This window comes from Grammomys surdaster, unplaced genomic scaffold (genome assembly GCF_004785775.1).
Source record: "Grammomys surdaster isolate TR1022 unplaced genomic scaffold, NIH_TR_1.0 67, whole genome shotgun sequence".
Taxonomy (NCBI): domain Eukaryota; kingdom Metazoa; phylum Chordata; class Mammalia; order Rodentia; family Muridae; genus Grammomys; species Grammomys surdaster.
In genome coordinates, this window is record NW_021604569.1 from 22141836 (window position 1) to 22156519 (window position 14684).

Sequence of the window (14684 nt, forward strand, 5' to 3'; positions counted from 1 at the left end):
CGGGGTGTCTACTAACGAATGAAGATTCGCGAGAGGGTCCTCGTCCGCAGTCCGCAGGGCGTGGGCTTGAGTTAGAGTACCACGCCCCTCCTTTTCTCATTCTTGTTTTAGTTAATGTATTTTGAAAGCAAGTTTAGATCCCCAAGTCGCTCCAGACGTGTACGGCTGAACCTGTGTGTGCGTGCGCTCGGGCGCCTCAGAAACTTAGTCTGATAGTCGGACGCGTTGCCCTATGCCTTTAACCCCAGCATTCGAGAAGCTGAAGCAGGTGGCTCTCTAAGTTCAGCATAGCCCGGTGTACAGCGCAAGTTCCAGGATAGCGAGGGCTATACAGAGAAGCCCTGTTTGGAAAAAAACAAAGAAGAAAAGAAAAAAAAATTAATCTGTGGTGTCAAGCGTGGAGGTACGACCTGTGATCCTAGCGCGCACGAGGCAGTGGCAGAAGCTTGAGTTCTAGACCACCTAAATAAAATAAAATACTTGATGCGACAGTAGGGTAATGGAGAGAACTTGTTTTGTGCTTCACTTCTATTTCAAAACAGTTGCCTAAACTTCCCTATGAGAGACCATAATCATTACTAGACTTAACTAAAATGAACCCTTACTTCTCTAAATTGCTTTTAGTTAGGGCATTTTATCACAGCAACAGAAATGAAACTAGAACAGTGGGGGGTTGAATTTACATTTAAAATGTGACAAGAATGGGGCTGGAAGGCCAGGTTTAGTGATTCACGTCTTTAATCTCAGGACTGGGAGGCAGAGGCAAGCCTGGTCTACATAGTTGAGTTCCAGGACATTGATTGACCCTGTCTCAAAGACAAAAAAGGGGGTTGAGGGGGACTGGAGAGAGAGTTTGGTGTTTAAGACCACTGGCTACTCTTCCAGGAGACCCAGGTTCAATTCCCAGCACCCATGTGGCAGCTCACAGCCCTCTGTAACTCCAGTCCTAGCCCTCTTCTAGTCTCTGCTGGCACTAGATATGGCCATGGTGCACTTAAACAATCACACAATATAAAAATAAGATGGGCATGGTGGCACATGACTTCAATCCCTGAACCTGGGAAGCAAAGGCAGGTAGAATCTATGAGTTTGTGGCCAGCCTGGTCTACATAGTGAATTACTGGGCACAAGTGAGTCCGTATCTCAAAAAGAGTATTAAAAAAGAGACTTCAGCTCCATCTAGCAAGCCCAAGTATTCCGAGAGGTAACATTTGTTGTGTATGTGGTATATGCACATGGGTGGGGGTGTATGCATACTAGTGTGCTGTTGGAGGCCAGAGGACAGTACCAAGTGTCCTGCTCTTTCATTGTCTGCCCTGTTCCTTAGAGGCAGGTCTCTAACTGAGCCTGGAGCTAGGCTGATAGCCAGCAAGCCACAGTGATCCTCCTGTCTCTGCCACTCCATAGTACAGATGTTATAGACAGAGCCAAACCCAGCTCTTTAAGCAGGTGCTGGGTGTTTGAACTTAGGTCTTCAAGCTTGTGCGAAAGTGCACTTTCCCACAGCCTCAATAGTCATCTATTCGTCACAGTTCACTTAAACCAGTGTTCTCAACCTTCCTAATGCTGTGACTCATAGTTTCTTGTGTTGTGCTCATCGTCCATTAGAATGACCTCATTACTACTTCATAACTGCAATATGAATGGTAATGTACAAATCTGATTTACAGGATAGCTGATATGCAACCCACAGCCTAAGAGTCACCAACTTAAACCCATGCATCCCTCTGATCTCTATGGTCCACTACGGGGAAAAAGATCACATTACCCCACAGTTGGCTTTACAGATCGGCTTGCTGTTCAGTTACTGACCTAGGGCTGGGCTTGGAAGTTAATATATACAGATGTGAGTGGCATGGACCACCAACCCAATGGTTTATTTTCAAAATAAGAATTTTGATACAAGAATCTTTCCCCCAGGTTGACCAGAGCCCTAGGAGCATGACAAAAAGATGCTCCTTCTCAGTGGCAGAGAACCCAAAGGATTTGCCTGAGCACATGACTGTCCAAGTGGTTTGGCTAGCATAAAAGCTCATTTTAGGTTTGCAATCAATTAGTAAAAATTTACCCTGGGACATCACAGGGCTAAATGTTTCCTCTTTCTACTACTTATTCTCCAGTAGAGGACTGGCTTGGAGATTGTGTGGCATTATAAACCATGCTTGAAAGATTGAAGTATGGATGCTTATAGCACTAACACCATGGAGGACCAGGCCTTTCTTTCCCCTCTGCTGGCCTCTGATGTGAAACTGTGCCCTGTCCTGGCTCGATTGTTATCTACAAAGTGATATGTGCTGCTAAGCTGAGGTGTATGACTTCACATAGCACATGGTATTGCAGTCTGAGAGAGAGCATGTGCTAACAGCGTTGCATAACACTTCAGAAGAAAATTCTTAAGCAGGAATTTAAAGAGCAACTCTCAGTAGGTTGAGAAGCAAGGAACAAAGACTAAGCACACCAAAGAGACTGTGGTTAGGACATCTTAAATGTGTGCAAATGCAGGACTTTGCTGAAGTGGTGAGAACGGTGCTCTCACTGGCATTGGTTAACTTCTATTGTGGAATAGTCTTATGTGGCTGAGGCTAGCCTTGAACCTCCTTCCTCCTCCACTTCCTTACCTTGTCTTTTTAGTGGTAGAGTTTTTTTCTTCTCTCCCCTTTCTGATTCACTATTCACTGGAAATAGACCAGTTTTATAATCAAGTCAGAAGACTAAATTAAGGCTAGGTGTTATGGGTATACCTGTTCTCTCTTGGTGTCAATGAATCTCTTAGGCCAACCTGGACTATATTGTAAGAGCTCATCTAAACAACAACAACAACAACAACAAAAACAAAAAACCTTCAGTGTAAACTCTTCGGATCTCTTCCTTCTTTCTAATCCTTTGTAGAAATTTCTTTCCTAGCCAGATGTGGTGGCACATGCTAATAAGCCCAGCTTTCAGAAGACTTGAGACAGGAGGATTCAAGATCTGCTCAGGCAGGCTGGAGAGATGGCTCAGAGGTTAAGAGTATGGACTGCTCTTCCAGAGGTCCTGAGTTCAATTCCCAGCAACTACATGGTGGCTCACAACCATCTGTAATGGGACCTGATGCCCTCTTCTGGTGTGTCTGATGATAGCTACAGTGTACTCATATACATAAATAAACCTTAAAAAAAAAAAAAGAAAAGAAAGATCTGGTCAGGCTACCTAAGAAGCCTTTCACAAAGCAATTCTTTTACATGCACAGATAAACCCGCCCTTGTGTTTTCCTAGGTCTGAACTCTTAAGATGTGTGATCTACCAGAAAGTCTACAGAAGCCAAGTAGTTAAAGCCTAATCAAGTCTCTTAAGAACTTGTTAGGTTTATTTTCTGAAAAAAAGAAAAAAGGAGACTTAAATATAAATTGTCACTTCTGAAGGAATTTCCTTTTTATTTCCATTTAAAGTCCCTCTCCTTCCTTGTGTTCCAGTCTGTGAATGGCTTATGCTTGAATTTCATGTTAAGTTTCCAGTGGGAAAGCCTCATTACTTATAAAAGCATAACCCAAATCTCTCCATGTCTGAGAATCCCATGCTCTTTCTTGGGGTGTTGCATGCTTTAAATGCCCTGATACTCTTCACTTGCTGTTTGCAGCATATAGCACTACAGAGGAAGGTGGCGGAAGATGGCTTTCAGGGAATGCTGTTCCAATTTCCAGGAGCCTCCAGGATGCACTCCGACTCCTGAGGAGTTCTGTGGCAGACTCTGGCAGACAAAGTATAAAGAGGCCCACTCTGCCTGGGCCCTCAGGAAAGCACTGTGCTCTAAAGGCAAAGGGCATGTGGTCAGGGAGCAGACTGGGCCACTGTATAGTGCCACAGTGAGTAGTGGCACCATTTGAGGACAGGTACTGGAGGCATGCATGGCTTGGTTCCCCAGACACAAGCAGACAGACTGGAGCCTAGATGGATTCTAGTGTAACCAAGAAGACTGTAGATCAAAACAGTGGTTGCTGATTTGGCATCAAGGTGTGGTATTGTCAAGGCCACAATGGCTGAAAGTGGCACCAACATGCTGCAGCCAGAGAAGTAAGTACCAACAGAGGATGTGTGAACAGAGGATGAGTTCTGTGAGTGCTTTAGTCAATAGCTCAGGGCTTCATAGGAAGGCCACTCTGCCTGGCAAGCTTCTCTTGGACAGGGTCTCCCATGGAGCCTCCGAGGCACTTACATAGCATATTTCTGTGTCCACTCTCTTGCTAGTCTGTTGTACCTAGAAGAGATAAGCAGACGGAGCAAGACATCAGTTGAAATGATTATCCTTTCAGTGTAGAGCACAGAACAAGAGAGGGATGCTGCTGCCTGTCAGGCATCTGGGGCTGATGGATGAGTGAAACAAAGGCTACCTTGGAAAAGCAGCACTTCAGGCATGATGTAACCCATTAGCTTGGTGATTCTTGTTGCTCATCCATAACTGTGGTGGAACATGGCAATAATGCAAAACTCATCTTTTCATTCTTATACCCTTCAGTATGAATACAAGATGTGGAAGGAGTGCAGCTTGGACTATTCCAGGCTGTCTAGCACACAAAACTCCAGAATGGTGGCATAGTCCGTGACTGCACAAGGCCTTGTGCAGGGGGGTCTCCTGTGTACTAGCTCCCCTGACTGTTTACCATGAGACACCATCTACTTTGTGGGGCTGTTGGGAGGACTGGACAAGTCTATGTAAAGCTCATGGGTGACGCGCGGCACCTAGGGAGGGCTCTGTACGTATGTGAATTTACCTTCACATTGTAATGAGAACTGATGCCATACAACAGTAAGTTAGAAATGTGTAGAGGATACTGAGAAAATAGTTCTGTCTATCTTTAAAACAGCTCCTACTAAATGTTAAAATAAATACAGCTGAAGCCAGGCATAGTAGTGCACTATGATCCCAGCATCAAACGGCAGAGGTGGGTGGACAAGGCCAGACAGGGCTATTCAGTGAGATCCTATCTCAAACACCACCACTACCAAAACAAACAAGCACAACTCTTCAAATGCAGTCAGTTTAAATGTACTTTGATTGCTACCGGGAAACTTCACTAAGGAAGTCAGATTTATAAAGACCTCAAGAAAAATTCTGGGGAAAAAAATCACTTTCTATACTAATCTCTTTAGATAAAAATACCTTATGAACTAAAAGACTTATTGAAGATAATCTTTAAAAGAGCAAATACTGGGGACTGGAGAAATGGCTCAGTGGTTAAGAGCACTGGCTGCTCTTCTTGAGGACCCAGGTTCAATTCCCAGTACCTGCATGGCAGCTAACAACCTTCTGTAATTCTATTTCCAGGGGATCTAATGCCCTCTTCTTGCCTTTCTGAGGATGTGGTGTACATACATACATGCAGGCAAAACACCCATATACACAGAATTAAAAATCTCTAATAAAAAAAAAAATCCAGACCCAGAGCCACACACTGGGCCGTGCTGTTAGCAGGACGGCTACATTTGACCCCTGCTCAGAGACTGACCCTTGATAGTGACTCCTGTATGTGCTTTAGCAACCAAGCTTTGGTGCAGCACTGTGCCTGGCCAAGGGAGGGGGTCCTGCAAGTCTGGGTCTAGAAACCAGTGTGTGCACAGCTGGCAGTGAGGGCTGGGTCTTCTGATCAGTCACACACTTCAGACTTCTATCTTAACCAGCAAGCTAACCGTGGCAGTGTCCCCCACCTTGACTGGCTTATTCTGGGGGTGTCCAAGAAACTCCCTTATTTATGTCATAAACTTTTTAATTTAATCCAGAATTTTCTTGTCATATTCTTCTGAGGCTGTTGTTGGCTGTCCTCAGGTCAGGGCTTGACAGTATTTTAGGCTTCAGCAATGGTAGCTGGTAGCTATCCACAGGGCAAAGTGCTTTTATCCCTTCTCCCTCCTCTGGTCAAAGGACATGTTAGTTATAAAGCCAGGAAGCTATGCTCAGGGCACACCCACTGCATACATGGGCTTGGCTTGGGCAGGAAGATGTCCGTGGGAACCTGGGCAGCTGCACACAAAGCCAACTCAAAGAGGGTGCATACTTCTCTCTGTCGGCCTTGTAAATGTGGGCTATTTCTGGCACCAGCGGGTCATCAGGGTTGGGGTCGCAGAGCAGAGAGCAGATGGACAGGAGAACTAGGAAGAAAAGAAAGGGTCAGTCAGCTGAGGCCCTGAGGTACTGGTTCCTTGTGGGCCCAGTGAACCTCCGAAGTACAATTTCTGTTTCCTTAATGCTCCAATTTAAGGATTCTATTCAAGTCATGATAACATTTGATGTTAAAATACCAGCAGTACACACACGACAGTGTAGTCACAGCACACTGTTCTAGGATACCTCCTTCCTCCATGTGGGCCTGGCCTTTACTTCCCTCCTTCACTGAAACCTCTGTGGTCTTAGTGCTCACACTCTTCCAACCCCTCAGTCTGTACCCACACCGCATATCTTTAGTGCCCCCGAAGTCTTTGTTTACTGGCCAGAAAACAGGAATTCAGAATACTGCAGTTAGAGACTCTGAACTGGGACTGCATCCCCTCCCCCCTGCTTCTGTGCTCTCCTGTGTTGGGGACAATGTCAGAGGACTTCTGTGCTCTCCTGTGTTGAGGACAATGTCAGAGGACTTGGACAAAGGAAGTGAGTTACCAGGGTTTGCTGAGCAACAGATGAAGTGTTGAGAACTGTATTTGTGCTTCGCCCTAAATCCACCATGACTCAAAATAAACTGGCTTCAGTGAGTCTAAAGTCCTGATCACAGTTTCCTACAGGTAAAGCTACCCATGGGAAGGGCAGGTTCCATTAATGAAGACACTCAACTCTTCTGATGTTCTGAAGGCCTGGCACTCTAGGGCTGTGGGCATCCCTCCACCCCACTCAGGCTGTCTGTCCTTCCTCAAGTGCCCTTACTGCCATTCCCCTTTCCTCCGTCTTTTCTGACTCCTTACCTAAGATCTGCTGGCCCTGGAGGCTGGCAGACTGGCGGCTGCCTCTGCCTTTCCTGGCAGTGGGATAAGGCTGCCTATCTGAGGCACAACCCAGAAAAGAGCCATTTTGGCAGAATGCTGGCCTGTTTCCTAGATGTGTCACCCTGACAGAGTACACTGTGACCCTGCACAGTACAGTAGTTCTGTCCTTCTGGATTTACCATATCTATCTCTGCAGGCCTTTTTTTTTTTTTTTTTTTTGCATCCAAAGCCTGTCCTGCCAGTTGTCCCGTAGTTGTCTGAGGTCTCTCCCAGTGCCTAAAGCCTCATGCTCCACTTACTTGGGGCAGGTGGCTTGTCCTACATGCCCATGCCTGTACTCAGTCTCTGTTCCAGCATACCTACAGTTCTATAACATGGTTTAGATTCGATTGTTTTTTGTTTTTTTTTGTTTTTTTGAGGGGGTCCCTCCTAGGCTGGCCCTCAACTCTTGATCCCCCTGTCTCATGAGAGCTTTGATTATAGGTGTGAGCCTTGAATTTTTAATGTTGTCCACCAATATGTTCATTATCACTTGTTTTGGGAAAAGAAAATTTCTTCACAGACTCTGGAGATCAGGCCGTGTATCTGACCTTTTAGAAATGACTCAAGTCTGCGCTGGTCTGTAGAGGAAGGAAGGAAGGAAGGAAGGAAGGAAGGAAGGAAGGAAGGAAGGGAAAAGTTTAATATTTGCCTTCTGACTTTTAGGTGAAAATGCAAGTAAAGTTGGTACTGTCTTCTTGTACCATTTGACAGTTTTGAGCATCACACAGCGACTGACTCCTGGGGATTACTAGGGCATAGGTACTGTGCTTTACAATGGCATCGCCTTACAGTGTGGAGAATGAGGTAGGCATGGGACTGGGTGGGGCTACATGATCTGGGGAAGCCATTTGTTCTTCCTGGGCTTCCATGTCCACTAGTCAGCATGGGGGAGCATGAGACAGCCTGCTGGGTACATGTCAGTGTCTCTACCTTTGGACACAGTCAATGCTGGGGACCACTGTGACCTCAGGATGTCCAGGCAAATGCTGCCATTGCTGTTGATATTAGGGTGATAGATTCTGGTAGTGAAAGCAACCTGTAAAAACAAGACATCAAGTCAGATAAGCCACAGGGAAGTCTGGAAAGTAAGCCAAGTGAAGAGGAAGTAGCTGGTGCTGAGCCATGTTGGCAGTATACCCACCCAGCTTCCTGTGGGGCATACACAGGCAGGCAGCCTTTAGAGAAGTAAAAGCACCCTGACCCATATCTTACTGGATTCTCATTTTGAATATGGGGGATTGCAGGGTGCCATGAATAGCCAGCAGAGTGGTAGAATGAACCCAAAAGCCCAGATATCTATGCAAAACACAACTCCAATTATGGTTATAATGAAGAAACAGTCAGCATAAGAAACAGCCAGATAAAATTCACCCCTCACTCTCTGCTTAACTATTTCAGTCTAGGTGGGTTAGATGGGAAAAACGAAAAACAAAAAACAAAAAACAAAACCCCCAAACGTTTTTTGTTTGTTTTTATGAGACAAGGGTCTCACTATGTGGCTGTCCTGGAACTCACTATGGAGACCAAGTTAGCCTCAAATTTACAGAGATCTGCCTACCTCTGCCTTCCAAGTGTTGCGATTAAAGATGTGTGCCACTGTGTCCAGTTGAAAATTTTTACCTCAGCCATCATTGGTTTTGGCTGAACACCAAGCATGGGCATTTTGTTTTGTCAAGGAAAAAAGCACCACGGGACTACGATGTACCATTAACAGGTAATCTCAGCTTCCACCTATTTAAACTCTCTTCTCAGAGCTCACCTTTCAGTCTTAGGCTACAGCACCTTGAACCCGCCTGGCCTCTTCTGATCTCAGACTCTAAATGGGATCAGGCCTGAGTAGAACTTGGACAAGAGCATCATCTAGCCTTCAAATGCTTACTATTGGCCCTCTCCCACACGCTTAGGCAGGGTCTGTGTAGCTCAGGCTGACCAACTCTATAGGTATCCTGAATAGGTCTCTAACTTTACATCTTGCACCAGTTTCCTGAGTGCTACAGATGTCCCCCACCATACCCAGCTCACAAATCACGTCTTAATAGGATCTCTCTGGGTCTGAGTTCTCTCATCAGGAACATGTTGATGTGCCCTGGTGCCATGGAATTCATGTGGCAGGGAATGGCATAGCCACTGCTGACTAGAAACAGAGTGGCTGTGGTTATTCACTTCTCTGGGCCTCCTAACAGGCCCTTGTGGAGGGGAGGAACGGCTCATGAAGTACACAACACTGCCAATGGGTGGCCCAGGAGGAAGGCTGCTGGGAAAGAGGAGAAAATTATTTTTTTTCCTTTCTTTTTTGTGTGATTTTTTTTTTTAATTTTATATATGTGAAAACACTGTAGCTGTCTCAGACACATCTGAAGAGAGCATCCGACCCCATTACAGATGATTGTGAGCCACCATGAGGCTACTGGGAATTCAATTCAGGACCTCTGGAAGAAGAGTCAGTGCCCTTAACTGCTGAGCCAGCTCCCCAGCCCCTGAGAAAATTCTTTTAAAGACTAATTTATTTTTATTTTATGTGCACTAGCATTTTGCCTGCACCATGTGTGTGCAGTGCCTACATAGATCAGAAGAGGGAGTCCAAACCCACAAACTGGAGTTATAGATGGTTATGAGGTACCATGTGGGTATGAAGAATCAAACTTGGGTCCTCTGGAAGAGAGGCAAATGCTCTTAACCACTGAACCATCACCACAGCCTGAGAGAGACCATTTTTTTGATTGTATAGCTACCCCTATTTTACCTGTTCTTCCAGAGCTAACTCCTGTTCCTTTCAGTAATCCCAACTGAACTCACTGCTCACCAAGCTAGCCTTGGGTGGTGTCATTCTTGGGTCTGTCTGCCATAGTTGCCCTATTTAGGGTGAATACATCTCTCCCCAGGAAACTAAGCTGATACCAGAGTTGAAATGGAATCTATGATTTATCTTCCACACCAAAGACAAATTTCTCCAAATCATGTGTATTTTAACTGTCTAAGGAACAGGATGAGAATCAGGTTTCTCTACAGTCTTACACCTACCAACTCTACCAATGAGTCCTAAAATATACTTTAAAAAAAAAGTGGGGGCTGGAGAGATGGCTCAGTGGTTAAGAGCACTGACTGCACTTCCAGAGGTCCTGAGTCCAAATCCCAGCAACCACATGGTGGCTCACAACCATCTGTAATGAGATCTGATGCCCTCTTCTGGTGTGTCTGAAGACAGCTACAGTGTATTCATATATAATAACTAAATAAATCTTTAAAAAAAAAAGTGTACTTTCCATCAGGGCATGAAGACGGCAAGGGCAGTGTGAATGCGTATTTGAAGATCTTTTACCACATGCTTTTCTCAGGTAGGGCCTAACTTCAAAGCTTCAGGTGTTATCTGTCTCAGTGTCTTTCATAACAAACAGTCTTGCTCAATTTCTCCTAGGATCAGAAAATCCTTGTCTAAACACTGATACATTTTCTTTAATTCAAAGAAAACCCTTTGCTCTTTTAAGAAACACACCAACTGTATGGTATGTGCCACTATGCTGGGCCTTACTTTATGTTTGAGACAGGTTTTTAGTATGTAGCCTAAGCTGTTCTCAAACTGGAGATCCTCCTGTTTGAAGCTTCTAAATACTTGAACTACAGATCTGTATTAGTATTTTTTGACATTTTTTTTGAGGTAGGGTCTCATGTAGCCCAGGCTGGCCAGGGAACTCCTGATCTTTCTGGATCTACCTTTCAAAAGCTGGGATTACATGCATAAGCTATCTCGTTACCTTTTGCCATATAATAACAACTAATTATTATTAATATTATTCTTTTTTTAAGGTTGTTATATTTATTTATTATATGTAAGTACACTGTAGCTGTCTTCAGACAACCATACGAGAGCATCAGATCTCATTGCAGATGGTTGTGAGCCACCATGTGGTTGCTGGGATTTGAACTCATGACCTCTAGGAGAGCAGTCAGTGCTCTTAACCACTGAGCCATTTCACCAGCCCCATTAATATTATTCTTACAATAATAATTAGAGTGAACACAGAACATGTATGGAGGTAGAGGCCTACTTTCTTTTTTTTGTTTTTTGTTTTTTGATCTTTGTTTTTCGAGACAGGGTTTCTCTGTGTAGCCCTGGCTGTCCTGGTATTCACTCTGTAGACCAGGCTAGCCTCAAACTCAGAAATCCGCCTGCCTCTGCCTCCCAAGTGCTGGGATTAAAGGTGTGCGCCACCACCGCCTGGTGAGGCCTACTTTCATTGGTTGTTTCTCCGTTGCCTCTGTCATGCTCCTTAACTGATGCCCACATAGTGGTTATGCAGACCCCACTCTCAGCTGTAATACTTGGGCCTTCTCTCCCCATAGGAATTTCCTGCTCACAAAGGCTTGCTCTCTTGAGGTGTCCATTGTAGTCACCTCCCTGCTTGAACTTATGCAGTGCCTGCTCATTAGAGAAATAGCCACTGCCATGGCCAGGTGCCAAGGGCAGGGTAGGGAGACAGAGGAAGGATGTTAGATTCCTGGGAGAGGGAAGCCCCCACCCCTGGGAAGTACAGAGATCAGGCCCGAGAGCTGGAGAAGTGAGAGCACACAGCCATGGAAGAGCCCGGGAAGAGAGGCCCCAGGGGTAGCAGAGGTGAAATATAAATTTTAGTAAATAATATTATTCAAGAGTATTGAAGGGGAGGCATTAGCAACATGGAAGTTTTGGAGTGGCCCAGCTGTTGAGCTCCTTAGGGAATATTAAAATGAAATGGTTATAATTTTGGACAGGGAGGAAATACATGCGATGGATTACTAAATTTATTCTTAAACAAAGTATTGAATAACTATAATCTTATATTGGTAGAAACCTTTATAGTTGATACAAAATTGAAGTTATAATTTCTTACATTGGTTCAGAATTTATATATTGATACAGATTTAAGGTTTTCATTGGTATAAATATTTGTATATTGATACAAAATTTGAAATTAATATTGTTACTCTTAGATAGGCATTGTGTTCTTAAATGAGTTGCATAGGGACAATGCCTATCTAAAAGTAACAATAGTAATTGAATAGCCATAATCTTGTATTGGTAGAAATCTTTATAGTTAATACAAAATTGAAGTTATAATAGCTGCTATTACAAACTCTTTAGGATAATTAAGTAATGCAAATTAAGGGCCAGATAGTAAACTTATGGTTATATTAGATTCTGATTTAGCCGGGCGGTGGTGGTGCACGCCTTTAATCCCAGCACTCGGGAGGCAGAGGCAGGTGGATTTCTGAGTTCGAGGCCAGCCTGGTCTACAGAGTGAGTTCCAGGACAGCCAGGGCTACACAGAGAAACCCTGTCTCAAAAAACCAAAAAAAAAAAAATTCTGATTTAATTATAGTAAAGTGTTTTCAAAATTATTCAAATAGAAACAGCTAAGAGTAGTCAAGGCTTAACAGTTCAGATATACTTTATAGAGATAGTCTTCAAAAACATCAGAAACCCACAGAATATGGCATCTATAATCATTTCATCATTATTAGATTTTTGACTAAGAGACATGTCAGCTCCCAACAGTACCCTCTTCATGGTTTAAAGATATTGAGTATCAAAACCTCTATATGGAGTTGTTCCAGTTGTGGCAAGGTAGCCACTGGGCTAGAATTGCCCTAATTCATCTACAGACAAAAATACTGTCTAGGAAAGGACACAAGATGCGAGATAGTTGACAGCTTAACTCTGCCAAGACAGAGTAAGCTAGTCCTTCATATTTCCTGCTTCATTTAAGGTCTGACAGATGGTTATGGCCCAGAAGGCTGAAGATAGATGCTCTGATGTTTTGAGGAATAGGGAACTGTCAAGGTAGTCAGCTGTCTCTGCAATTTATTTAAGGTTTGGGAGCAATGTTTTTGTACTTTCTATATATTCAGGTAATATTCAATTTGTTCTCGGATTTCTGATGGGGTTCAAGATGAATTATAGTCTCATAATCAAACTTAAGTTGTTTAGCATTGAGGAAGATGATGTAGATTTGATAGGATGGTTTTCAGATGGTAATGCAAGTTAAAATCAGAATATAATTCAGGTATAGAATTGTAATAGATGTTCGAGTAATGTACCTATGTTGACAAGATTGATGGACTGGACATTATTAGTGTATATCATACCTTATAGTTTACATAACTGCTATAACTATGTTCAATATACATCTGAGAGAAAAGGTCTTTTTAGTGGGCGAAAAGGGTGAGATGTTGTGGATTGGTTCTAATGCTATTTGTGTTAATTCTGTTCCCCAAATTACACAGGAACCTGCTTGTCTGCCTGTAAGACACTGAGGGTCCCTGCCCCCAGTTGGCTTTGATTGGTGAATAAAAGTTGCCAGTGGCCATGGGTTGGCAGGGAGACAGAGATTAGATTTCTTGGGCAAGGGAACCCTCAGGAGGAAGAGGTTTTTGGAATCTCCATGCCAAGGAAGCAGAAAGATCAGGTCTGAGAGCTGGAGAAGCAAGAATGTACAACCATGTAAAAGCCAGGGAAGAGTGGCCCCAAGGGCCCCTCCCACGACTGGCTTTGGGGTAGTGGAGGTGAAATTTTAGTGAGTAATAATTCAGGAGTATCGGAGGGGAGGAGTTAGCAACTTGGAAGTTTGGGAGTGGCTGAGCTGTTGAGCTCCTTTAGGACATATTAAAATAGAAGACTGTGTGTGTGTCTTTCATCCGAGAACCCACAGCATTGGAGCAGTAGCTAGAATCATGTGCATACATGGTGAGGAGTTAAGAGAAGATTAACCATAATATCATTACACAGGTCTCTCCTGTTCATTGATGGAATTGTTCTCTGAGCCTTTATAGAGGTAATAGTGTAATGGCTAGTTGTTATTGTTAACTTGACAAAATCTAGAATCCCCTAGGAAAAGGGTCTCAATGAAGGATTGTTAGGATCAAGATGGCCTGTATGGGATTGTCTATGCTACATTAACTGAGGTGGGAAGATCTCTGTGGCTGGCACTATTCCTTAGGCTGAGAATGCTGAACAGCACACAAACAGAAAAAGGGAACTCAGTTTAAGAATGCATGCACTAGGGCTGAAGAGACGGCTCAGTGGTCATGAGTACTTGTTGCCCTTGCAGAGGACCCATGTTCAGTTCCCAGGACACATGTGGCAACAACGGGCTGCACCTCCAGCACAAAGGGAGCCGACACCTTATCTGACCTCGGCAGGCACCAGGCTTGCATGCAGTGCATATACATAGAGGCAGGCAAAACACTCATGTGCATAACATGGAATAAATACTAATGTGTACATTTCATTCCACTTTGCTTCTTGATTATGGATACAATGGGACCAGTTGTCTCCAGCTCCTGCTGTGTGGCTCCTCTGAAATGATGGACTGTAACCAGAAACTGTGAACCGAAATAGACTCTCCCTAAGTCACTTCTGTCAGGTATTTATTCAAGCAAAAGAAATGAAACTAAGACACAGGGGTAGCTGGTCTTTGACTACTTGGTGGGTTCTTCTTTCCTCTACCCTTCTCCACTCTTTTCCCACCCTTTAACCTCCTAACATTAGGTAGAAGAGAAAAAAAGATAGAAAGGAAATGAGGCAATGTTATCATTAGACTACTTCCTGTTGAATAGGGCATCGAGTTCATTGGGACAAACTTGACTGTCACTGTCAGGATATCTAATTTCTTCTTTCTTTCTTTCTTTCTTTCTTTCTTTCTTTCTTTCTTTCTTTC

The 14684-nt window shown here is 43.9% G+C and overlaps 1 protein-coding gene across 6 annotated transcripts in view; it reads right to left on the minus strand.

The window, feature by feature from the left end:
* Nucleotides 1-91: 91 nt before the first annotated feature.
* The window catches only part of Ube2d4 (ubiquitin conjugating enzyme E2 D4 (putative)), a 26902-nt gene continuing 12309 nt past the window's right edge, over nt 92-14684 (minus strand). For 3 of the 6 annotated variants that reach the window (XM_028777547.1, XM_028777569.1, XM_028777575.1), the window contains 3 exons: nt 7921-8026; nt 5951-6123; nt 3381-4234 (listed from right to left, as the gene is read on the minus strand). In XM_028777547.1, the coding sequence (XP_028633380.1) occupies nt 4121-4234; nt 5951-6123; nt 7921-8026 (393 nt within the window). In that variant the 3' untranslated portion in view covers nt 3381-4120. Of the gene's footprint in view, nt 342-3380; nt 4235-5950; nt 6124-7920; nt 8027-14684 lie in introns of those variants that run through there. The other 3 variants (XM_028777555.1, XM_028777563.1, XM_028777573.1) reach the window with 3 other exon arrangements.